Here is a 24,719-nt window from a genome sequence, read left to right as displayed (position 1 = left end):
GCAGCAAACATGAAACAATACATGGCGAAATGGTTATATATCGTATTATTCTTATGTTGAAGAGAATACTGCATGTGATTTGCAACTCATAAAAGTTCCTATTAGCAACCATCTCTTCTCACAGGTAGGAAAAAATTAAGAACATAGAGTTGGCCATATTGACAAACATCCCGAATAGTCGTGCCAGTCGGATTTTCGTAGTACATTGAAATGCTGCTACATTCGAAGATGAACAACACAGAATTTGTATTTACTTCATTGGATAATGTATGAAAATGCACTGGTCGAAACTCGGTGCGGAGAAAAAAGCTTGTCTTACACCTTTTTTTTTTTTAATTTATTTACTGACGCAGAGGTTTTGGCGCCAGTATTTATCTTTGTGCCTGCAAAGAATGCCTGTGTAGTGCTACATATATTCAACGGCAGAAGTTACTTGTGGAGGCACCTGCCAACATTTTTCAGAACTTCCACTTACTTTGCACTCGATTCTAAGCCGCAGGCTGTTTTTTGGATTACAAAAACCAGAAAAAAAGTGCAGCTTAGATTCGAGTAAATGCGGTAGTCCATCAACAAAGGAGGTGGCTTACAAAACACTTGTTCAACCTATACTTGAGTATTGCTCATCTTTGTGGGATCTGTACCAGGTCGGCTTGACGGAGGAGATAGAGAAGATCCAAAGAACAGTGGCGCGTTTCGTCACAGGGTTATTTGGTAAGCGTGATAGCGTTACAGAGATGTTTAGCAAACTCAAGTGGCAGACTCTGCAAGAAAGGCGCTCTGCATCGTGGTGTAGCTTGCTGTCCAGGTTTCGAGAGGGTGCGTTTCTGGATGAGGTATCGAATATATTGCTTCCCCCTACTTATACCTCCTGAGGAGATCATGAATGTAAAATTAGAGAGATTCAAGCGCGCACGGAGACTTTCCAGCAGTCGTACTTCCCGCGAACCATACGCAACTGGAACAGGAAAGGGAGGTAATGACAATGGCATGTAAAGTGCCCTCCGCCACACACCGTTGGGTGGCTTGCGGAGTATAAATGTAGATGTAGATGTAGATGTAGATGCCTGACTGTGCGAAATTACTTGTCTTAAATTGTGCTACTCCCCCCTTGCTCTGGGGGAATAGCATTGGCGTGCTACGAAAAAAGGGGGGTGCGAACTACTGCAACATTGTACAATAAAAACTTTTATTCATTAGGATGGAAATCTCGTGGTAACTACATTTCCAACAAGATAACGCATTACTGTGCTTGGGTTATGACATCGTGTAATGGGTACTAATCATCAACAATTTAGTGCTTATTTCAGCGGGTGCTTCAATCTTATTACGTCATGGGTGTATTTGTTTGAATAAACAAACGAGTGTGTCTCACTCTCTAAACACATGGCGGAGCGCTGTATCCAAATGGTAGCAGTGGCGATGTCCATGCTCACTCATAACATCTTCACTTCATCACTAAATTACTTCGTAAAAAGTAAGGTGGACAACAACGAAACTTGTGTTTGTCTGGGTGAACTCTTTAATGTGCAAAATGCACATGGGTGTGAACTACAATTCTTCACTTACTTGGATGAAACTTCTTTAGTTTTATCCTATGACAAAATCTATTTCGCTTACCACTCTACAGTGAGAGGGTAGCACACTTCTTCTCAACTTCAGGAGCACATTTGACTCTTCTCTTTTGAGTATCTTAGGTAAACTTGGGTGCTTCCTTTCTTCTAAACATACCAGTCCGGCTCTGGGCATGAACATGGCACATAATAGGATTCTGGAATTGCTAACTCACAAAATCTTGTATCACGACTGATACTATTTTCAGTACCAATATATTTAATTCTAAATAAAAGTATCATATGGAGAATTTATGGATCAGTATCAGGATATTGTATGAAGTAATGAATGCATTAAGTCTCTACCTTTTCATTCCAAAGACTTTCTCCCTGAAATGGCACCATATTTCAATAAGTAATTTTCCTGTTTGAACACCCAGTGTGATAATTAATAATACGCAGTAGTAACTGAGAAATTTGCTCCTAAAGAACAAACATAACTTGTCACTTTGACACCAAAAGAAATGTTAGATAACTCAATGATTATTCTTGTACTGCGGCTCATGGCCTACACACAACAGTGACATTCTAAATACCCCCTACCGTCCCTCACGGACGCCCGTTCTTTTTCAGGTTAATTCAGAAGGTAAGTACAGCTGCTCGGGGGTACTGCGAAGTTGTAGACACGTGCGCTTTGCCTGTCAGAATCAGGTGAACCCGTCAACAAGGAGTCGCACGTGCGGCGGCCATAATGTGAAGGGCGGAGTCACTTCAAACACCTGGCACTGCTGTTACCTCCCCGTCCCATCCCAACCCACGCGGTCCCACTAGCCCACACCTGATTACACCCTCCCTCCCCCCCCCCCCCCCTCCCTTTCCCCTCTCTCCACACGCCGTTCGTGTGCCTGACTGCCGCTGTTAAAGAGACCTTACACATATTAAAACATACTATCTTCGCTATCAACCAATGTATAGCAATTTAATATAGAAAGTACCATCTTCTTATGTAATACCTATTTCAAATGTGATTTCTTCCATCCTTCAATCTCATACCCAGGTAACTTCAACAGCTTGAAAACCCGCCAGTAAATTTACTTGCACACCTAAACCCTTAACACGCCCACTGACCAGACTATAACTCTGAAGGGAGTTAGGACGCAAGCAACCTCAGAACTCGAAGCGGAAAAGCATCGCAATAATGAAACATGCCATTATGCGTTATGGGGAGTCTTCCCGTGCAACGCCATTTAGCTTGGTGGCGCTCTGCATTTCCAAGCCTCCTCTGAAGTATAGAACCACCATACCACCTTCCATCTAGTCTGACGCATCTTAAGAACCTACTACCTGCTCCCTTTCCAAATCCTGAAATGGTTTCACTAGTACGTGCCCACCACAGCCTATTCACTTTTGCCACCACAAAAGTAAAAAAGTTCTTTACAAATGAGCTATAGTAATTTTACCCAATAAACCCATATAAATCGATTTGCTCGAGAAAGGAGTTAGAGTACTATTCACAACAGTCACTAATCCCACTCTAATATTATTAATTTACATGAATTGCATTTTATACACGGTTAATTCAAACGTCCCAAGGAGTCATGAAAATTTTTCACTTAGAAAACACTGGAGCTGTTGCTGTGGTGTGCTACATGTGCCCGCACAGCTGCTCCGCTATCTCAGTGATAACCTGAAAGCTACCTCTGTCGCAGCATATCTGCTTGTGCCTCTTGCCAGTTTTATAACACTATCTGCTTCACCATGTACTGAGTTTGATAAATTGTTTTACCACTCAGTTTTGGTGGCATCCTAAAAATTCTTACTATACACACATTTCCACCAATAAGAGGACCCCCATCTCCACCAATAAGTGAACCCCCAAACAGACAAATTTAAGAATTAATACCGCAAATTAAATATTACATACCTATTCACTATACCCCGCACCTCGAACATAAGACTTATGAAAATCAACTATCGAATTGTCCCCTTTATAGTCCCGACAGCTTTACAGGTATTAGGAGAGAGCACATGACCAAAGAGAACCAGGCTTCGAGCCTTGGCCACAGCCTAGAAGAAAAAAAAATTACAGGTAAATCTGTCCTGTCACAACAACATGATACACCACCAGAACACTAAAACAAGTACACCCCACCAGTAAACAGTGCCGAATCTCTTCTTCCGCACCCAGATATATACCAGAAGGCACAGTATTACATGCATTTTGTATGATTAGAGGTGTTGAGTAATGTCCGACCCACTGTGCATTGCCAGTTGCTAGCTGATTTATAATTGATGCAATAACTTTTTTTTCTCCCCTTATGATCCTGTGTTTGTTTAAGCATTTCACAGTCATTTTGCTGCGCTGCAAAGACCTTGCTATACCCTATATGTTATACCAAGCATGTATTTTTATAATTTATGCCATTTATTTTGTACAATATGCACTTGTATTTTATATTTATGATCCCCATATGTAAAGGTCCACCACAGCCCTTGATTCTAGATATTTTGCACTATAGCAATATTCTCAGGTTTATAGAGGGGGAGGGGGGGGGGGGGGGTGGGGGGGAGGAAGGCATATTTGTTGATTCTTACCATCTGTTTCCTGGTTGCTTTGCGGTTGTTCCCTTGCACTTTCTTCCAAATGGCGTTAAGGCGGCAGGCTAGCCCCTTAACGGCTGTGTGATTGATTCCCGGAGGTAATTTATCGATCTCAAAGGGAGATTGCATAGGGCGGCCAAACACTCTCTCATAAGGGGTATGTTCAGTGGCTTTGTGGAAACGGCTATTGTACGCACTTGCCACATATGGAATGTATCTTTGCCAGTCACTGTGGGCTGAGCTGATGTAATAGGAAAGCATTTGTTTCACAGTGCGATGGACAAGCTCAATGTGGCCATTTTCCTGGGGGTGAAAAGGGGTGGTTCTCAATTTTCTAATTCTCAGCAATTTGCAAACTTTGACGAATAAGGTGCAGATAAAATTGTGTCCTTGATCTATTACAATGGCTTCAGGGCTTCTGAAAGGAAAGACAAGATGATCCACAAAAGGTCGTGCTACTGTTTCAGCTGACATGTCAGCAATGGGTACCAAAATAAGGTATCAGGAAAAGTGATCAATAATGGACAGAATATATTTACTTCCCTGTGTACTTACAGGAAGTGGCCCGACTCTGTCCAAAGCCACAAACAGAAAGGTTTTTGATGCCTAAGGAAGAAACTGTAAGCGAATTTTGATTCGTGGGAGCACATGGTAGGCAGGCACATGGGGCACACGGTAGGCAGTTTTTTTGCCATCTTTTGTCACACCAATACCTCGTCGCAATGCGGGCATTTGTGGCTCTTCGTCCACTATGGCAAGCTTGAATGCTGTTGTGACACTGGGCAATAATTCTGGATTGTAGGTCTTTAGGTATTACTATACGTTTACCTAGGTGCTCTTGCGGTATAGAATTCCATCTTCTGTAACAAAATCCAGATGGGAGCAATACTGGCGACATTGTGTCTCTTTCTCTTGTGAGTCTTTCAATTTGTCAATTAACATATCGTTTGTTTGAGCTACTCTCACTTTTCTACTAAGGACATCAGCATTCTGCTGCAATTTTCCAGCTTTGTGTTGCACTTGGTAAATATACTCACTCAACAGCAGGGCCAAGCAGGTGAGATGGCTGCTAGGGACTTCTAAACTTAATAGCCACTGAAGTGCTGCATGATCTGTTACTACTGTAAACTTTCTCCCATAAAGACAGCATTTAAAATAATCGACTCCAAACATTAATGCCAGAGATTCTTTCTCCGTAGTACTGCAATTAATTTCCACCTGTTTCAGCTGACAGGATGCGTAACCAATTGGTCTTTCCTCACCATCAATAATTTGACTGAAAGTAGCCCCCGCTGCAAAATTGGACGTGTCACAGGGGAGAATAAATGGTTTTTCGAAATCGTGATAGATCAATAAGGGGGTACTAGTCAGAACATCTGTGATATGCTGCACAGCAGCTTCACACTCGGGAGTCCATTAATAGGTTACATCTTTTTTCAACAGGTGGGTAAGGGGTTTGGCTACTGCAGCATAGTCCTTTACAAAACGCCTATAATAATTGCTGAGTTCCATAAAGCTTTGCTATTCTTTTACATTTTTAGAGAAAGGGCATGTTCTAACTGCTTCAATTAGGCAAGGATCTGGCTTTATTCCATCAGCACTAATAATATGCCCTAGATACTGTACTTGACTCTCAGCAAAGGAACATTTTTCTGTTTTCAAGCTTAAATTGGCACGTCTTAGTCTAGACAAAACATTTCTTAACCTGGTAACATGTTCATCTATGGTTCTGGAAAAGACAGTGTCATCATCTAGATAAACTAGGCACATTGTAGGTTTCAGTCCTCTTAAAAGTAAGTCAGCGAAGCACTGGAAGGTGGCTGGTGCATTGTGCAGCCCAAATGGCATTCTCAAAAACCGGAGGGAACTACAAACGCTGTTTGGCCTGTCCAGTGGTGCAATAGGTATTTGGTGGTACCCACTGCTCATATCAAGGATAATGAAGTATTTGCAATTTCCTAGCCTGTCCAGTGTTTCTACATCTACATCCATACTCCGCAAGCCACCTGACGGTGTGTGGCGGAGGGTACCTTGAGTACCTCTATCGATTCTCCCTTCTATTCCAGTCTCGTATTGTTCGTGGAAAGAAAGATTTTCGGTATGCCTCTGTGTAGGCCCTAATCTCTCTGATTTTATCCTCATAGTCTCTTCGCGAGATATACGTAGGACGGAGCAATATACTGCTTGATTCCTCGGTGAAGGTATGTTCTCGAAACTTCAACAAAAGCCCATACTGAGCTACTGAGCGTCTCTCCTGCAGAGTCTTCCACTGGAGTTTATCTATCATCTCCGTAACGCTTTCGCGATTACTAAATGATCCTGTAACGAAGCGCGCTGCTCTCCGTTGGATCTTCTCTATCTGTTCTATCAACCCTATCTGGTACAGATCCCACACTGCTGAACAGTATTCAAGCAGTGGGCGAACAAGTGTACTGTAACCTACTTCCTTTGTTTTCAGATTGCATTTCTTTAGGACTCTTCCAATGAATCTCAGTCTGGCATCTGCTTTACTGACGATCAGCTTTATGTGATCATTCCATTTTAAATCACTTCTAATGCGTACTCCCAGATAATTTATGGAATTAACTGCTTCCAGTTGCTGAGCAGCTATATTGTAGCTAAATCATAAGGGATCTTTCTTTCTATGTATTCGCAGCACATTACACCTGGCCACATTGAGATTCAATTGCCATTCCCTGCACCATGCATCAATTCGCTGCAGATCCTCCTGCATTTCAGTACAATTTTCCATTGTTACAACTTCTCGATATACCACAGCATCATCCGCAAAAAGCCTCAGTGAACTTCCGATGTCATCCACAAGGTCATTTATGTATATTTTGAATAGCAATGGTCCTACGACACTCCCATGCGGCACACCTGAAATCACTCTTACTTCGGAAGACTTCTCTCCATTGAGAATGACATGCTGTGTTCTGTTATCTAGGAAATCTTCAATCGAATCACACAATTGGTCTGATAGTCCATATGCTCTTACTTTGTTTATTAAACGACTGTGGGGAATTGTATCAAAGGCCTTGCGGAAGTCAAGAAACACCGCATCTACCTGGGAACCCATGTCTATGGCCCTCTGAGTCTCATGGATGAAAGCATGAGCCAGGTTTCACACGATTGTCTTTTTCGAAACCCATGCTGGTTCCTACAGAGTAGATTTCTAGTCTCCAGAAAAGTCATTATACTCGAACATAATAGGTGTTCTAAAATTCTACAACTGATTGACATTAGAGATATAGGTCTATAGTTCTGCACATCTGTTCGACGTCCCTTCTTGAAAACAGGTATGACTTGTGTCCTTTTCCAATCCTTTGGAACGCTACGCTCTTCTAGAGACCTACGGTACACCGCTGCAAGAAGGGGGGCAAGTTCCTTCTCGTACTCTGTGTAAAATTGAACTGGTATCCCATCAGGTCCAGCGGCCTTTCCTCTTTTGAGTGATTTTAATTGTTTCTCTATCCCTCTGCCGTCTATTTCGATATCTACCATTTTGTCATCTGTGCGACAATCTAGAGAGGGAACTAAAGTGCAGTCTTCTTCTGTGAAACAGCTTTGGAAAAAGACATTTAGTATTTCGGCCTTTAGTCTGTCATCCTCTGTTTCAGTACCATTTTGGTCACAGAGTGTCTGGACATTTTGTTTTGATCCACCTACCGCTTTGACATAAGACCAAAATTTCTTAGGATTTTCTGCCAAGTCAGTACATAGAACATTACTTTCAAATTCATTGAACGCCTCTCGCATAGCCCTCCTCACAGTACATTTCGCTTCGCGTAATTTTTGTTTGTCTGCAAGGCTTTGGCTATGTTTATGTTTGCTGTGAAGTTCCCTTTGCTTCCGCAGCAGTTTTATAACTCGGTTGTTGTACCACAGTGGCTCTTTTCCATCTCTTACGATCTTGCTTGGCACATACTCATCTAACGAATATTGTACGATGGTTTTGAACTTTGTCCACTGATCCTCAACACTATCTGTTTCATCGATAATTGGGAGAGGGTAAGTATCAGGAGTGGTTACCTACACCCTGGCTTCATTTTTGGATTACATCCATGTCAAAAGTGTAGTGGCTGGCTCCAGTTTTCAATTTAACTTGGCAGTACCCAGCGGGCATGATTATTTTTTTGCTCAGACCATTAATGTGGTAACGAGGTGGTTTTAACACTCGTCTATCCCCATGTCCTATGAACAGTATGCTGGTTCGCTCTCCAGTGTCGATAAGCACACTTACATTTCTTCCTAGAACTTTGCTGTTGAGGAGGATATTCGCCACCTCATTTACAACACCGTGGCAGACTTGGTATGTGAATTTTACAGGGGGCGAGGTCGGGCACCATGACTTGCCCCCCGAAAATTTCCTGCCTGATTTTGGGGTCTTGGTGAATTGTTGGTGACTTGTTCCTTCTGCTGATTGCGCTAGCTGCCCCGTTTCCCAGGTTCTGCGGGCAGTTTCTACTCATATGCCCTATGGTTCTACACCAAGAACAGTAAGGTGTGTGGCACTGTGCAACAACATGGCCCACCTTCAGCAACATGGCCTGCCTTTCGGCAGCATTAGCATTCCTCCTCGTATTTAAAAACTGGACACGGTTGTTCCTTCGTATGCACTGAACTGGCAATAAAATGCCCTACTTCCTCTTGCATCATCGTGAGTCGTGTGACATCATGCAACGAGGTGAGTGATGCTATTTTTACCTCTCCTCAAACATACGGGTTGAGTCCACGTATAAATACGTCAATCGAGCAGGCTTACACCTGCTCAATTAACATCTCGTTACGGGTAGAATCCAAATCCAGCGCGTAAGTGCAGCAAGCCACAGCGTGGATTCGCCCAGCAAATGTCTCTACATCCTCTCCTTGCTTCTGGCGGAAGGTGGACAACTTGTCCCTGTAATAGCTGGTGTCACGCCTGTCTGAATACCTCTCTTTCAACCCAGCCTTGAACGTGGCGAAAGAGGTGGTGTCTCTAAGAGTGTGAACTGATTTGATATATGTACGGGTGTCACCTGACAATTTAAGGTGGAGGACATTTAATAAGAAATAGTTTGGGGCCAAGCGCAAGTGCAGCCTACATCTCAGATAGTTTGTAGAAAGGAATTTATTTGTTCATTAGGTTTCCAAGAAAATGTTGGAATGAAATTGACTTGAGGGAAACTGTTAGCCAAAGTTACAATGGATGGCTGGGGTACCATGCTACTTAAGGTGCTTGCAGCCGTCATTTGCAGCACAGCGGGGTGCGTTTCTGACACACTTACATTGGCAGACTGGGTTTGAGCCAATTTTTGGCATTCTTCCATCAATTCTACCTTTCTCAACATTAACTTATCGACTTTTACTTGAAGGGCAGCTACTGGGTCCGGTTTTTCCATAGGTGGGGAGTTCCCTTCGCCATAGGTGGTACTAAGGGTTTGAGGCATGGCTACAATATTAGAATACCTAGTGCTCGCTGAAAACTTTAGAATTAGAGCACAGAAAAAGGGCCAACACTCGACAAGATGACGGCGTATCTGGTAGCAAGGAGGTGGTGGCAAAGAAAAATTGATTGATGAACTTACAGAAGCTGTTGTTGCGGTGGTAGTGGGTCATTGATGGCTGCATCCCGTTAGACAACGGCAGCACGAAACAACAGCGAAGATGATGTCGGCAGTGTCAATGGCTGTGCGACATGCTTCAGCTAGTCGGCTGGAACATGCCCATTTTCTGGATGGTGGCATGGGGCAGGAACATCCTCGTTTTCTGGATGGCGGCACGCAGCCGGAACATTCCACCATGCTGCATCAGAGCGGTGTGGAAGATGGCTACCTGCAGTGTGGTATACCACCGGACTGCGTGGGAACGGCAGTGGCGGCGGCTGGCTGTGTGGTGTGGCGAGGTGCCTGGCCATGCAAGCAGCCTGTCGTTCACTGCAGCAGCTGTTAGGAGAGAACGCCGAAATGGCGGAAGGCTGTGTGCTGAACCACGGATGCATGCTCTTGTTATTGCATATTGCATCTGGCGTGTCAAGTGCGAAGTACTACATGCAGCTTCATTGGGTACAGCATGTTGAATTTCAACTAGGTCGATAAGATGGGCCTAAAGGTGAGCGATTCCACTTCTGACAGGATTGGCAAGGAAGGGAAAGCAGTAGGGACCTGTTGAGGTGATGAAGTTAAACATTTGATGATAGACATGATGGTTTATTTCAGTAAAAAGTGGTTGAGGGCAAGCCTAGAGCAGGAGAGGAGGGCGTCTAAGTGGGTCGCAAGCTGCCAGCAGAAGAGAACGGATGGCGTGTCCACTCCTGGCGGGTGACCGCGGCTCCACCCCCACGTGACCACCTCCAAACCTCCCTATTGAACAGCCAAATTGTGGATGCGTGACTTGGTCACGTTACCTCGTCAGCAACACATGAGTTTAGCTGCTGATGGTGCAACATGTGAACTACGAAGTGGTTATGTCAGTATAATGCAACGTGACTTACAAGCTGAAACTAGCCGCCAGGCAGAAGGCACCGGCGATCATCAATTGAAATGTAAAAAATTAAATTTTTATAATATTACATCCATTCAGTAATGGCTCCCACTGTACAGTACATTAGTAATATCTGAAATGTTATTATGGCGAAATATAATAAAAATGTGATGAAATGTAACCACTATATGAAAATATGTGCAAGAAATGTAAACACGTATTACAAACTACACTTACGAAATTCGTATGCAGTAACCTGACTGTAATTCTTTTTCAGCTAAATGTAAAAGTGGAGTATTCATGTTACTATCAAAAGTAAACCTTTATTTAGAAAGTTGAGATTTCTAAATCAAACATTATTGTAGAAAGCTATTTCACATAATTTTGTGGTGATATCAGTAACATTTTGGCATGTTTATTACTCTGGAAAGATTACAGCACAATTTAAGTCCAAATTTTGTAACCTGTTTTAAAAAACTAATCAAATTGTAATTGTAAACTTTGAAATGCTGTTTAAGATAATAAATGTATTCACAGTTTGATTGTTAAAAGCTGTGTAAGCAACAGTAGCAGTGGCTGATCAGAATTAGTTTTGAGACAGTTTTGTTTAAGTTCAGTGTCAACTGTTAGGTGTAAATAAGCAAGTTCTTAAGTATATTTCCATTTTGACCATATCATTTTGATTTTATTAACTTGATGAGTCAATCCTGACATTGCGAACAGTCCAAGCTTGCTTTCAGGCAGAGATAAACTGCAGTGAAGAGATACGCATCTCAATGTCAAACATCAAGAAACATTGAGTATCGAATTAGTGGTCACAAACAGTGGTTACATTTCACCTTCCACCTGCAGCGGCCAGCAAGTGACAGTGGTCAGTTCTGTACAAATATTCAAAACATGTCACACCTCTGTATAAGAGTATGTGGAAATGGAATTTTACTTCACTTGGTAGCAGGTGAGAGTGTGCTTTGAACCTCTGAAAAAGCAACAACCCCCTTGAAGATGTCATCTGCAGAAGGGGATGAAGTATTGCGTTTCAACAAGAAATTCATCCGGTCGCATTGTAATAGACCAGAATATTTCAATAAGTGTGATACAACACCACAGATGTACATTACTTCTAGCCAGCTTTTTTTAATTTTGGTTTTCAAGAGGAGCTACAAGTGTCTGTTGCTTTTGAACTACTCATATTACTGTTCCGTATTATAATCCTACATTTTATTTGGTGACAGAGGAGTTCTTGCATGTTTTCTGTCTCATTGTGTGGTGTACGTCAGGTTTTGTGTGTCTCCTGGCCGTTTCAGAGGTATGGGACAAGAACTTAATTTCTTGATTTTCTTTTTGTGTTTCCTTAAATGATGACATAGTTATATCCACTTGAGTTGTTATTTTGTGATAAACCCACACAAAAGCCTAACACAAATGCTTGCTTTAGAAACCAGATGTTCTGTAGCTGACTGTACATAAAGGAAAGGGTTTTGAGAAGATAAAATTTGTAGTGATGTTTCCATTAATGAAGTACAATTTGGCCTTATCTGCTTTCACTGATGCTACTTGTACCTGTAGATTTACAGTTTTTTGGTTTGCAGTATAACTGACTGTTTTTCCGTGAGTCTCTTACTTTAATTTAAAAGTGGCATATTTGTTGATTTCGAGAACATGTAATACACTTTTTTTACTTGCACATTGATTCGGTGAGCTTTTTGATTGGTGTACAAATACATAATTTCTTTTTTATTACAGGAATTATAAATCCAAGACAGCTCTGTGGCAGCTACGCAACAATCTGATGTTTGTAGTAGATAACCTGCAATATTATCTCCAAGTGGATGTACTTGAAAGTCAGTATACAATTCTTCAGACAGCTATAAGCTCAACTAAGGATTTTGAACAGATTCAGAAAGCACATACAATTTTTCAGGCAAATATTTTGAGTCAGACATTTCTTTTGATGAGCCCAGTAAGTAATAATGATTATTAATTTTAATATTAAATCACTTGCAATAGACAATAAAACTCATAATGATTACAGCATTTTTAGGAATTGCACCTTACCTCTCCTTTTTATATTTGATTTTGCAAAGCTATATCAAAATAATATCAATGATGGTAATATTTATTTTTTATTGTTGTTTTGTTGCTTCATCATTTTTCCATTGTTTCTTGACTGCCTCTGTTATATTCAGAACACTAGGTTAAAATGTTACACCACAGCCACATTCATACAGACTTATTTATTTCTTTACTGGTTTCAGAAAACAGTTCAGTTATTAAGCAGTCAAGTGTAAAATAGGGATATAGGTCAATATTGACTGTCCAGTAATAATAAACTCATCCTATTTTAGCAAATACACTTCATCAGTTAGATAATAGATCTGTAGTACCAAATAAATTGTGCTATATGTTGGCCAGTTTCATAAACCAATGCTTGTCCAGTAGCAATTAAAATACTTGGAGAAGTATGTACTTGCCCTATGATCTATCATATTAAAAAATCATATTAATCAATGAATGTTCTTAAAATGAAAAAGCTTTCATAGAAGGTAACAAATGTGAAAGTATTAAGGTTAGGTTATTATTAGTAAAGTACGGTAATACAATGGAATGTTATACTATAGTGGTAGCTGTATTCACCATTTGTAGAAGAACCATTTGTTTCAGTATTATATAAGTGTGACTTGACCCACTTAACCTTATAACCTGTTGCTGTACGTCTTAGGAAAGACCTGTGTGTATTGTCATTAGCATGTAATCTTTGAGCATATTAGGATGATGTGGTGCATGCAGTTTACTGTATCCCCATTGTGGCCAGTGGTAGAGCCTAAACAGCTTGTGTACACGTGAACACATGTGTGCACACACTCTGTACCTGTTCATTCAATAGATTAGGCCTGTTCAGTTATCAAGTTACTGTGTGATGCATTGAAAGCAACTGATGATTATTAGGTTATAAGTTGAAACCAGTAATGATACCATTTGTGTAACCTAAGGCTGAAATAGGTAACAATAAAAAACAAATTACAAGACAGTGACTGTGTTTCCTTAAGGCAGTATCCCTTATCTATGTAAGAATTTCAATTAATAAAAGCATACAGAATGTTTTGCAATTTTTTTTCCATAGTAAGAGAAAAGGTGAGGGATCTTTCAAAATTTTGTGGCCATTTTACCTCCTTAAAGGATTACGATGTCTAGCACATATGCTTGAAGTCTGTCAAGCACCTGAAGAAGGGCACTCTTCTTTTCTAGAAAGAGTAAGAATTTTATTATCTCAGTACATGTTTGCACCTTTTAATCTCTTTTTAGATTAAAGTGAAGTAATTTCATTGTATTTCGCTTAAAACATACATGCTGGATTTTTCTTGACAACCTGGAGACCTGCCTTTGTGAAATCAATGTAACTGATTTGACTTTTTCATATCCAGCAATGTGTCTTCTGAATACTCCTAAAGTTGAATCACAGGCTGCTTTGCAAAACTGAAAAGTTATAGAAATACTAACATAGTATTATCAATTTGTATCCATTTTTGAGACATGTACCACATTGAATAAAGTACCATACTTGTTGTAAAAATAAACTTTTCATAGTGGATATAATAGAGGGAAACATTCCACGTGGAAAAAATATATCTAAAAACAAAGATGATGTGACTTACGAAACAAAAGCGCTGGCAAGTCGATAGACACACAAACAAACACAAAACATACACACAAAATTCAAGCTTTCGCAACCAACGGTTGCTTCATCAGGAAAGAGGGAAGGAGAGGGAAAGACGAAAGGATGTGGGAAATGTCTGCTTGTGTCTGTGTATGTGCGAATGGATATGTGTGTGTGTGCGAGTGTATACCTGTCCTTTTTTCCCCCTAAGGTAAGTCTTTCCGCTCCCGGGATTGGAATGACTTAAAACCCACATCCTTTCGTCTTTCCCTCTCCTTCCCTCTTTCCTGATGAAGCAACCGTTGGTTGTGAAAACTTTTCATAGTGGCATTTTTAACATCGCCCCCACCTTACTGCAGTGAGTAGCTTCTCAGCAGGAGAAGTAGCAAGTCAAAAAATTAGTGTGTGTCCAGAGTGACTGATACTAGTTTATCCAAAAAGTGGAAAATGTCTCAATTCATTCTGTGCAATTTATGGAATTTATGTTCAAGTTGGGAGAGCTCAAAGAAACCTTAGCTGAACTATGTTTGATATTCATAGCAGTGTATGGGTGCACCCAATACTTCCTTTCCTTTTTCAGTTTTTTTAAGTTTCAAATAATAATAAGACACAATAACATCCTCTTCAAAAGAGCTCATGATTAAAACTGAAAAACTACAACAGAAATGTGTTCGTGCTGTCTTATTGCTTGTCATATGGTGAGTCACATCGCATTATCATATCATATCACATTTCCTATCATCCCAATGGGAACATGATTTCATGCTGGTAAGCATCATGTCGTATGACTTTTATTGCAATGTGTCATATTGCATGTGATATAGTCTCGTTGTAAACTGCACATTTGCATAATTTCAAAGAAACAGAAGTGGTAAAGATTCCATGGTGAAGGACAAATTCTTCTGTGTCTACATATGTACTCTCCAAACCATCATGAGGTGCATGGCGGAGGGTACATTGTACCAGTTATTAGGGTTTCGTCCTGTTCTATTCACATATAGAGTGTGGGAGGAATGATTGTTCAAATGACTCTGTGCACACAGTAATTATTCTAATCTTATCCTCATGATCCCTTAGAATAATCTGGTTCTTGAAACTTTGTTAACAGACTTTCTCAGAATAGTTTACGTCTATCTTCAAGAGTCTTTAAGTTCAGCTCCTTCAGTATCTCTGTGACACTCCCGCATGGATTACACAAACCTGTGACCATTCGTGTTGTCCTTCTCCGTTTACATTCAATACCCTCTGTCAGTCCTATCTGGAACGGGTCCCATACACTTGAGGAATATTCTAGAACTGGTCGCACGAGTGACTTGTAAGCAGTATCCTTTGTAGATTGATTGCATTTCCCCAGTACCAATAAACAAAAGTCTGCCACCTGCTTTTCCCACAACTGAATCCGTGTGGTCATTTCATTTCATATCCCTACGAAGTGTTACACCCACCTATTTGTATGCGTTGGCCAATTCCAGCAGTGACTCATTGATATTATAACAATATTATGAAAAAGGAAAGTTGCCACTTGCCATATAGCGGAAATGCTGAGTCGCAGATAGGCATAACAAAAAGACTGTCACAAATAAAGCTTGTGGCCATGCCTCAGGCATGCAGTGTGGTTTCAGTTTGTGCGCGTGCCTACATCTAATGTTGACGAAGGTCTTAATGGCTGAAAGCTTTATTTGTATCAGTCTTTTTTTGTGTGCCTTATCTGCAACTCAGCATCTCCACTATATGGTGAGTGGCAACTTTCCTTTTCATAATATCGTTACATTCCATCCTGGATTTTACATTGTTTGATCATTGATATTGTAGCCATAGGATACCATGTTTTTGTTTTGTTTTGTGAAGTACAAAACTTTACATTTGTGAACATTTAGAGCAAGTTGCCAATCCCTGCATCATGCTGAAATCTTATCAAGATCTGAATGAATATTTTTGCAGCTTCTCTCAGATAGTACTTCATTATAAATAAATACATCATCTACAAAAAGCCTGATTTTACTAGTAATGTTGTCTGCAAGGTAATTAATATACCACATGAGCAGCAGGGATCCCAACACACTTTCCTGGAGCACACCCAAAGTTACTTCTACATCTGACAGTGACTCTCCATCCAAGATAACATGCTGTGTCCTGTCTACCAAAAAGTCCTCAGCCCAGCCACAAATTTCACTTTATACTCCATATGATCATACTTTTGACAGTAAGTGTAGGTATGGTACCGAGTCAAATCAAGAAACAGGGCCTCTACCTGGTTGCCTTGATCCAAAACTTTCAATATGTTATGTGAGAAAAGTGTGAGTTGGGTTTCGCATGATTGATGTTTTTGAAATCCATGCTGGTTGCCATTGAGGAGGTCATTCTGTTCACGATACCTATTATGTTTGAGCTCATAATATGTTCTAAGATTCTACAACAAATCAGTGTTTTTTGGATCACCTCTGCTATCCTTATTGTAGATGCATGTGACCTGTGCCCTTTTCCAAGAACGAGCATGCTTGTTTGTTCAAGGGATCTACGATAGATTATAGTTAGAAGAGGGACTAACAGCCACAGATTCAGTATGGAATCTGACAGCTGTTTCTCAACACCACTGACACTAATACTTCATTTATCTTTTCAGAGGTATGAGGATTAAATTGGGGCAGTTCTCCTGCATTTTCCTTTGTAAAGGAAGATTTGAAAATGGAGTTAAGCATTTCAGCTTTACTTTGCTACCCTCAATTTCAATTATTGTCTCATTCACTAGAGACTTTACCCTAACTTTGCTGCCAGTAAAAGCCTTTACATACAACCAGAATGTCTTTGGATTTTATGATATATCATCTGACATTATTCTGCTACAGTAGTGATTGAAGGCATCACGCATCACTCTCTTGACAGCCAAACGGGTTTCAGTCAACATCTTTCTATCTATAGCTCTACACTTTGTTTTACATCTATTACACAGTAATCTGTTCCTTTAGAACTTTCTGTACAGTGACTGTATACCATGGAGGTTCCCTCCCATTATGATCGGTTCCACTGGGTCAGCTAATCTTTTAAACTTGAGCCAGAGTTCCTCTACATGCTCCTGACCTGTGCTAAAAGTTTCAGGTTCATCATTGAGATATGACACTACTAATTTTTTATCTTGTTTACTGAACAAATGTATCTTTCTGCTTGTTTTAGTTGTTCTTTCTACTTTGGTAAACATTGTTGCAACAACTGCATCATTGTCAGTGATACCAGTTTCGATGTGGACGTCCTCAAAGATGTCGGGTCAATTTGTTGCTATCAGATCCAATATATTTCCATCATGAGTTGACTTCTTAAGTATCTGTTCTAGGTAGTTATCAGAGAAGGCATTTAGTAATTTCTCACAGGATGTCTTATCATGCCCATCACCAACAAAGCTGTAATTTTCCCATTTCATTGTTGGATAATTAAAGTCTCTGCCGACGATTACAGTATGGTTGGGAAACTTACGTACAAGTGAACTGAGGTTTTCTCTCAAGTTTTTAGTTACACCACGAGGTGAATCTGGTGGGCAATAGAAGGATCCGGTTATCATTTTATGCCCATCCCTGATACTGAGTTTTGCCCAAACAGTCTTGCATACAACTTCGATTTGTATCTCAGTGGATTTGAGTTCCTTATCTGCTGTGACAAATACAGCACCTCCATTTCCCATGTGTGTGTACTTTAGATATACACTTAAATTTTCCCCAAAAATCTCGCTATCACTTTCAAGTTTCAACCAGCTTTTTGTACCTTGTAATAAGTGAGCTGCACTGCTTTCCAGGAGCACTTCAAACCCTGGCAGTTTGTTGTGAATGCTTCAGCAGTTTACCATTAGAATTTTCATACTCTCACCTGTGGGAGTAATTTCTTTCAATCTTACACCGATACTTCTGGGTTTCCTACAGCTATCATTATCTGTATTGGATGGAGAGTCGCCTAATGTAAAAACACTGTATGTTTACCCCAATTTCCAGCTGCTTATGAATGTCAACCAGCTCGTCCCATGCTTGAGAACAGCATTCACAGTGGGCCTGCGTTTTGGCTGGTGCTATGTATTACAAGGCAGTGAACAAATAACTTTAAATTAAATATGCTGGTTGTCTTGTAATGTGCTGAGCTAAAAAGTTGCTAATTCCCTATAAGAATTGAAGCAGATACACAGATACCTTAGCAGCAGCCTCTGATGTGTACTGCACACCTGATATATTTAGGGGTGAACCTACAGTTCTCAACCCCATGGCACCAATTCCAGGGAGTCGCAGCTTAGCTTGTCACAGAACCTTCAAAGTATCTGGTTCAGTCCTCCCACTCACCTCAGAACAAAAGGGTCACAATCAATTCTGGGGACAATGCTGCAAATTGTGAGCTTTGTTGAAGTTCCACGTGCAAGGCTGATCTTCCCAACATTCTCTGCCAGTCGCTGGAATGGTCTAAGAATTACCTCGGAGTCCAGACAACAAGCATCATTTGTTCCAATGTGCACCACAGTCTGCAGTTGGTTGCACCTGTTCCCTCAGTAGCTGCCAGAATACCCTCTTCAACTTGTTGAATGAGGCCCCCAGACATACACACTGAGTGCACCTGGTGTTCTTTCCTGTCCCTTGTTGCCATTTTCCTAAGTGGTACCATCATTCGCCATATGTTTGAACTGCCGATGAATAATAGACCCCTTTTGTGTTTGCCTCCTCCTGACACTGGACAAAATAGGTTTCCCCAAAAAAGTGAAGTGAGTAATAGTAGCTCAATTTCAGTGAAAGACAACAGCTCAGATTTGTTGGCAAGGGGCATAGGTACAGCATCCTTTGTCCTCCTTGTACAGGATGCCTAGATCTACCTGTGACACACCACTTGCAGTATAGTGGACAGGTAATGATAGATCCTGCGGAGGAGACAGTATCCATAGGAGAGTATAGTACTTGAGGTACCTTTGGTGCAGGTATCACAGAAATACGACTCTCAGGAGCTTTTCCAAGACATCGATTCACAGCAGCTGACAATTGTTTCACAGTAGTCAGGGCAATTTCCAGCTGCTTATGAATGTCAACCAGCTCGTCCCATGCTTGAGAACAGCATTTACAGTGGGCCTGTGTTTTGGCTGGTGCTATGTATTACAAGGCAGTGAACAAATAACTTTAAATTAAATATGCTGGTTGTCTTGTAATGTGCTGAGCTAAAAAGTTGCTAATTCCCTATAAGAATTGAAGCAGATACACAGAATGAGATTTCTATTAAGACAACACAAAAAGCTATGGTAAAAATTACTAGTGTCCTAAAACATTTTGATTTTAATTATAATTGTTAGAAAACTCAAAAAAGAGTTGATTTATGATAATGCAGTTAATATATAGAGCTATTCCTCTCTAAGGAAAAGCTAGATGTAACACAATATGATAGAAAATCTGTCACACTAACTAAATCACAAATGCCGATTTGTTACAAATTGTTCGTAGATTATGCAAAGGGCATTGGTAGCTTCCAAAAATTCTCAAAAATGCTCATTTATTTGTGTTGATATACAATGAAATTCAGGGCTAATGTATACTTTGGCTGAACTGGGAATAACAAATGCTGATTTGCTACAAATTAAAATACTTATGAAAATATACCCCCCCATGAACCATGGACCTTGTCGTTGGTGGGGAGGCTTGCGTGCCTCAGCGATACAGATAGCCGTACCGTAGGTGCAACCACAACGGAGGGGTATCTGTTGAGAGGCCAGACAAACGTGTGGTTCCTGCAGAGGGGCAGCAGCCTTTTCAGTAGTTGCAGGGGCAACAGTCTGGATGATTGACTGATCTGGCCTTGTAACAATAACCAAAACGGCATTGCCGTGCCGGTACTGCGAACGGCTGAAAGCAAGGGGAAACTACAGCCGTAATTTTTCCCGAGGGCATGCAGCCTTACTGTATGATTACATGATGATGGCGTCCTCTTGGGTAAAATATTCCGGAGGTAAAATAGTCCCCCATTCGGATCTCCGGGCGGGGACTACTCAAGAGGATGTCGTTATCAGGAGAAAGAAAACTGGCGTTCTACGGATCGGAGCGTGGAATGTCAGATCCCTTAATCGGGCAGGTAGGTTAGAAAATTTAAAAAGGGAAATGGATAGGTTGAAGTTAGATATAGTGGGAATTAGTGAAGTTCGGTGGCAGGAGGAACAAGACTTCTGGTCAGGTGACTACAGGGTTATAAACACAAAATCAAATAGGGGTAATGCAGGAGTAGGTTTAATAATGAATAGGAAAATAGGAATGCGGGTAAGCTACTACAAACAGCATAGTGAACGCATTATTGTGGCCAAGATAGATACGAAGCCCACACCTACTACAGTAGTTCAAGTTTATATGCCGACTAGCTCTGCAGATGACGAAGAAATTGAAGAAATGTATGATGAAATAAAAGAAATTATTCAGATTGTGAAGGGAGACGAAAATTTAATACTCATGGGTGACTGGAATTCGAGTGTAGGAAAAGGGAGAGAAGGAAACATAGTAGGTGAATATGGATTGGGGGACAGAAATGAAAGAGGAAGCCGCCTGGTAGAATTTTGCACAGAGCACAACATAATCATAACTAACACTTGGTTTAAGAATCATGAAAGAAGGTTGTATACATGGAAGAACCCTGGAGATACTAAAAGGTATCAGATAGATTATATAATGGTAAGACAGAGATTTAGGAACCAGGTTTTAAATTGTAAGACATTTCCAGGGGCAGATGTGGACTCTGACCACAATCTATTGGTTATGACCTGTAGATTAAAACTGAAGAAACTGCAAAAAGGTAGGAATTTAAGGAGATGGGACCTGGATAAACTAAAAGAACCAGAGGTTGTACAGAGATTCAGGGAGAGCATAAGGGAGCAATTGACAGGAATGGGGGAAATAAATACAGTAGAAGAAGAATGGGTAGCTTTGAGGGATGAAGTAGTGAAGGCAGCAGAGGATCAAGTAGGTAAAAAGACGAGGGCTAGTAGAAATCCTTGGGTAACAGAAGAAATATTGAATTTAATTGATGAAAGGAGAAAATATAAAAATGCAGTAAGTGAAACAGGCAAAAAGGAATACAAACGTCTCAAAAATGAGATTGACAGGAAGTGCAAAATGGCTAAGCAGGGATGGCTAGAGGACAAATGTAAGGATGTAGAGGCCTATCTCACTAGGGGTAAGATAGATACGGCCTACAGGAAAATTAAAGAGACCTTTGGAGATAAGAGAACGACTTGTATGAATATCAAGAGCTCAGATGGAAACCCAGTTCTAAGCAAAGAAGGGAAAGCAGAAAGGTGGAAGGAGTATATAGAGGGTCTATACAAGGGCGATGTACTTGAGGACAATATTATGGAAATGGAAGAGGATGTAGATGAAGATGAAATGGGAGATATGATACTGCGTGAAGAGTTTGACAGAGCACTGAAAGACCTGAGTCGAAACAAAGCCCCCGGAGTAGACAATATTCCATTGGAACTACTGACGGCCGTGGGAGAGCCAGTCCTGACAAAACTCTACCATCTGGTGAGGATGATGTATGAGACAGGCGAAATACCCTCAGACTTCAAGAAGAATATAATAATTCCAATCCCAAAGAAAGCAGGTGTTGACAGATGTGAAAATTACCGAACTATCAGCTTAATAAGTCACAGCTGCAAAATACTAACACGAATTCTTTACAGACGAATGGAAAAACTAGTAGAAGCCAACCTCGGGGAAGATCAGTTTGGATTCCGTAGAAACACTGGAACACGTGAGGCAATACTGACCTTACGACTTATCTTAGAAGAAAGATTAAGGAAAGGCAAACCTACGTTTCTAGCATTTGTAGACTTAGAGAAAGCTTTTGACAATGTTGACTGGAATACTCTCTTTCGAATTCTAAAGGTGGCAGGGGTAAAATACAGGGAGCGAAAGGCTATTTACAATTTGTACAGAAACCAGATGGCAGTTATAAGAGTCGAGGGACATGAAAGGGAAGCAGTGGTTGGGAAGGGAGTAAGACAGGGCTGTAGCCTCTCCCCGATGTTGTTCAATCTGTATATTGAGCAAGCAGTAAAGGAAACAAAAGAAAAATTCGGAGTAGGTATTAAAATTCATGGAGAAGAAATAAAAACTTTGAGGTTCGCCGATGACATTGTAATTCTGTCAGAGACAGCAAAGGACTTGGAAGAGCAGTTGAATGGAATGGACAGTGTCTTGAAAGGAGGATATAAGATGAACATCAACAAAAGCAAAACAAGGATAATGGAATGTAGTCTAATTAAGTCGGGTGATGCTGAGGGAATTAGATTAGGAAATGAGGCACTTAAAGTAGTAAAGGAGTTTTGCTATTTGGGGAGCAAAATAACTGATGATGGTCGAAGTAGAGAGGATATAAAATGTAGGCTGGCAATGGCAAGGAAAGTGTTTCTGAAGAAGAGAAATTTGTTAACATCCAGTATTGATTTAAGTGTCAGGAAGTCATTTCTGAAAGTATTCGTATGGAGTGTAGCCATGTATGGAAGTGAAACATGGACGATAAATAGTTTGGATAAGAAGAGAACAGAAGCTTTCGAAATGTGGTGCTACAGAAGAATGCTGAAGATTAGATGGGTAGATCACATAACTAATGAGGAAGTATTGAATAGGATTGGGGAGAAGAGAAGTTTGTGGCACAACTTGACCAGAAGAAGGGATCGGTTGGTAGGACATGTTCTAAGGCATCAAGGGATCACCAATTTAGTATTGGAGGGCAGCGTGGAGGGTAAAAATCGTAGAGGGAGACCAAGAGATGAATACACTAAGCAGATTCAGAAGGATGTAGGTTGCAGTAGGTACTGGGAGATGAAAAAGCTTGCACAGGATAGAGTAGCATGGAGAGCTGCATCAAACCAGTCTCAGGACTGAAGACCACAACAACAACAACATGAAAATATAGCTTTGTAAGCATCTGAAAATTCTGAAGCTAACCTATTTCTCAAGTAATTGTGGAATGAAATTAAAGAAAGATTGTTTTGAATGAGGATAGGTCTACTGTCCTCAAAAATTTTAAGAACACAATTGAGTTCAAGCGTACAATTGATGATAACAGTACTATTTTATTGCAGCACTCGCAGATGTTCAAAATTTCACAAGATATTGGAATAGAAATGGGTGTTGATGCAATTAGTGAAAGATTACACAGAAGTAGTGATGCGTACAGTAAAATATGCAAATCTAGAACTTTAAATTGACACACAATCTTGTACAAGCAGTCTCACACAAGAGAGAATTCCTAAGATAACACAGACATTGTCAGTTGTGTGCTACTACCAGTGACAGAAATTTTATCTGGTTTTATGAGCCCAAAAGATGTCCAACCTCCACATCACCAGCTGAGAGACTTTTCGACAGCATTTTGGTTACATATCTCCAGTCCTTTATACTGTTTATATTGTGCTATGACAGTTCCTTCAGAGTAAATTGTTCCTTTTATTTTAATTCTAAGTTACCAAATAACAGCGCAACCTCTGGTGTTTATAAAATGAGATCATTTTGGCTATCATATACTGACAATATTAAAACTGAAATTTTTTTATACTACTGTGTCATCCTGTTTCAGGTGGATGATAATACTCAAAGTGTTAGCTACCGGACCAGGGGCTTTGAAGACAATCCTGTTCACAAGACTATTTCTACACTTCTTGATCTTAGTAAGTCATTTTGTGCTGAGCAGCAGAACAACCCCTTTGATGAAACCAATATCTCAAAGATGCAACAGGAATTTCATCACTCGATGTCAGTTCTGTTGCAGCTGTTCTCCACATTGAGGTCTCATCCTTGTGGTGCTCATTTAGCCCAATTACGACTACGGCTCGACTTTAATTTTTGGTTTAGCCAGTATGCCAAACCATCCACATTAAATGGAAGCTTTTAGTACATAAAACTGAAAGGACTTTCTGTGTTGATATTCCTGTAATTCAAGGTTAATTGTGTAGCCTGAGTCAGTATGTTATGGTAAACAATCTTGTCTGTAGTGGAGCCCACACTGTATGGAATTTATTTTCTAAGACATAAACTTAATTATTGTAAATGTAAAAGGTAGATGATTGTTGATGTTTACTATTTGGAATACAAAAATCTTTCCTACCTAAGCTATAGATTAAATTTTGTTGTTGTGTTGTTTTTTGATTTATGTAAATACTAACAAGAACCTTGATAACGTGTGTGTGTGTGTGTGTGTGTGTGTGTGTGTGTGTGTGTGTGTGTGTGTGTGTGCATGAGAAAATAGCAGGACATCATTAGAATATTTCTGGTTTCCAACTTCATATCTCACAACACCTGCTAGCCATATTTTAACAATATAGGCATCAAAAGGGTCTTTTGAAATTAATTTTCATGATGAAATAATTATTCTTTTATGAACTAAATCACATTTGATAAGTGTGGGAAATGCTGCAGCTTCATTGTGAACGGAAATAAATGTGAAAAAACATC

The 24,719-nt window shown here is 40.4% G+C and overlaps 1 protein-coding gene across 1 annotated transcript in view; it reads left to right on the top strand.

Annotated features, from left to right (window-relative positions):
* LOC126481466 (gamma-tubulin complex component 4) overlaps positions 1–24,376 on the top strand; it is a 178,004-nt gene extending 153,628 nt beyond the window's left edge. The window contains exons 11-12 of the mRNA XM_050105242.1: positions 12,357–12,573; positions 23,845–24,376. Coding sequence (XP_049961199.1) covers positions 12,357–12,573; positions 23,845–24,159 — 532 coding nt within the window. The 3' untranslated portion in view covers positions 24,160–24,376. The remainder of the gene's footprint in view (positions 1–12,356; positions 12,574–23,844) is intronic.
* Positions 24,377–24,719: the final 343 nt, after the last annotated feature.

This window comes from Schistocerca serialis, chromosome 5, assembly GCF_023864345.2.
Source record: "Schistocerca serialis cubense isolate TAMUIC-IGC-003099 chromosome 5, iqSchSeri2.2, whole genome shotgun sequence".
NCBI classification, from domain to species: Eukaryota; Metazoa; Arthropoda; class Insecta; order Orthoptera; family Acrididae; genus Schistocerca; species Schistocerca serialis.
The sequence above is the reverse complement of the archived record's forward strand: the minus strand, read 5'-3'. Positions and strand labels throughout refer to the sequence as shown.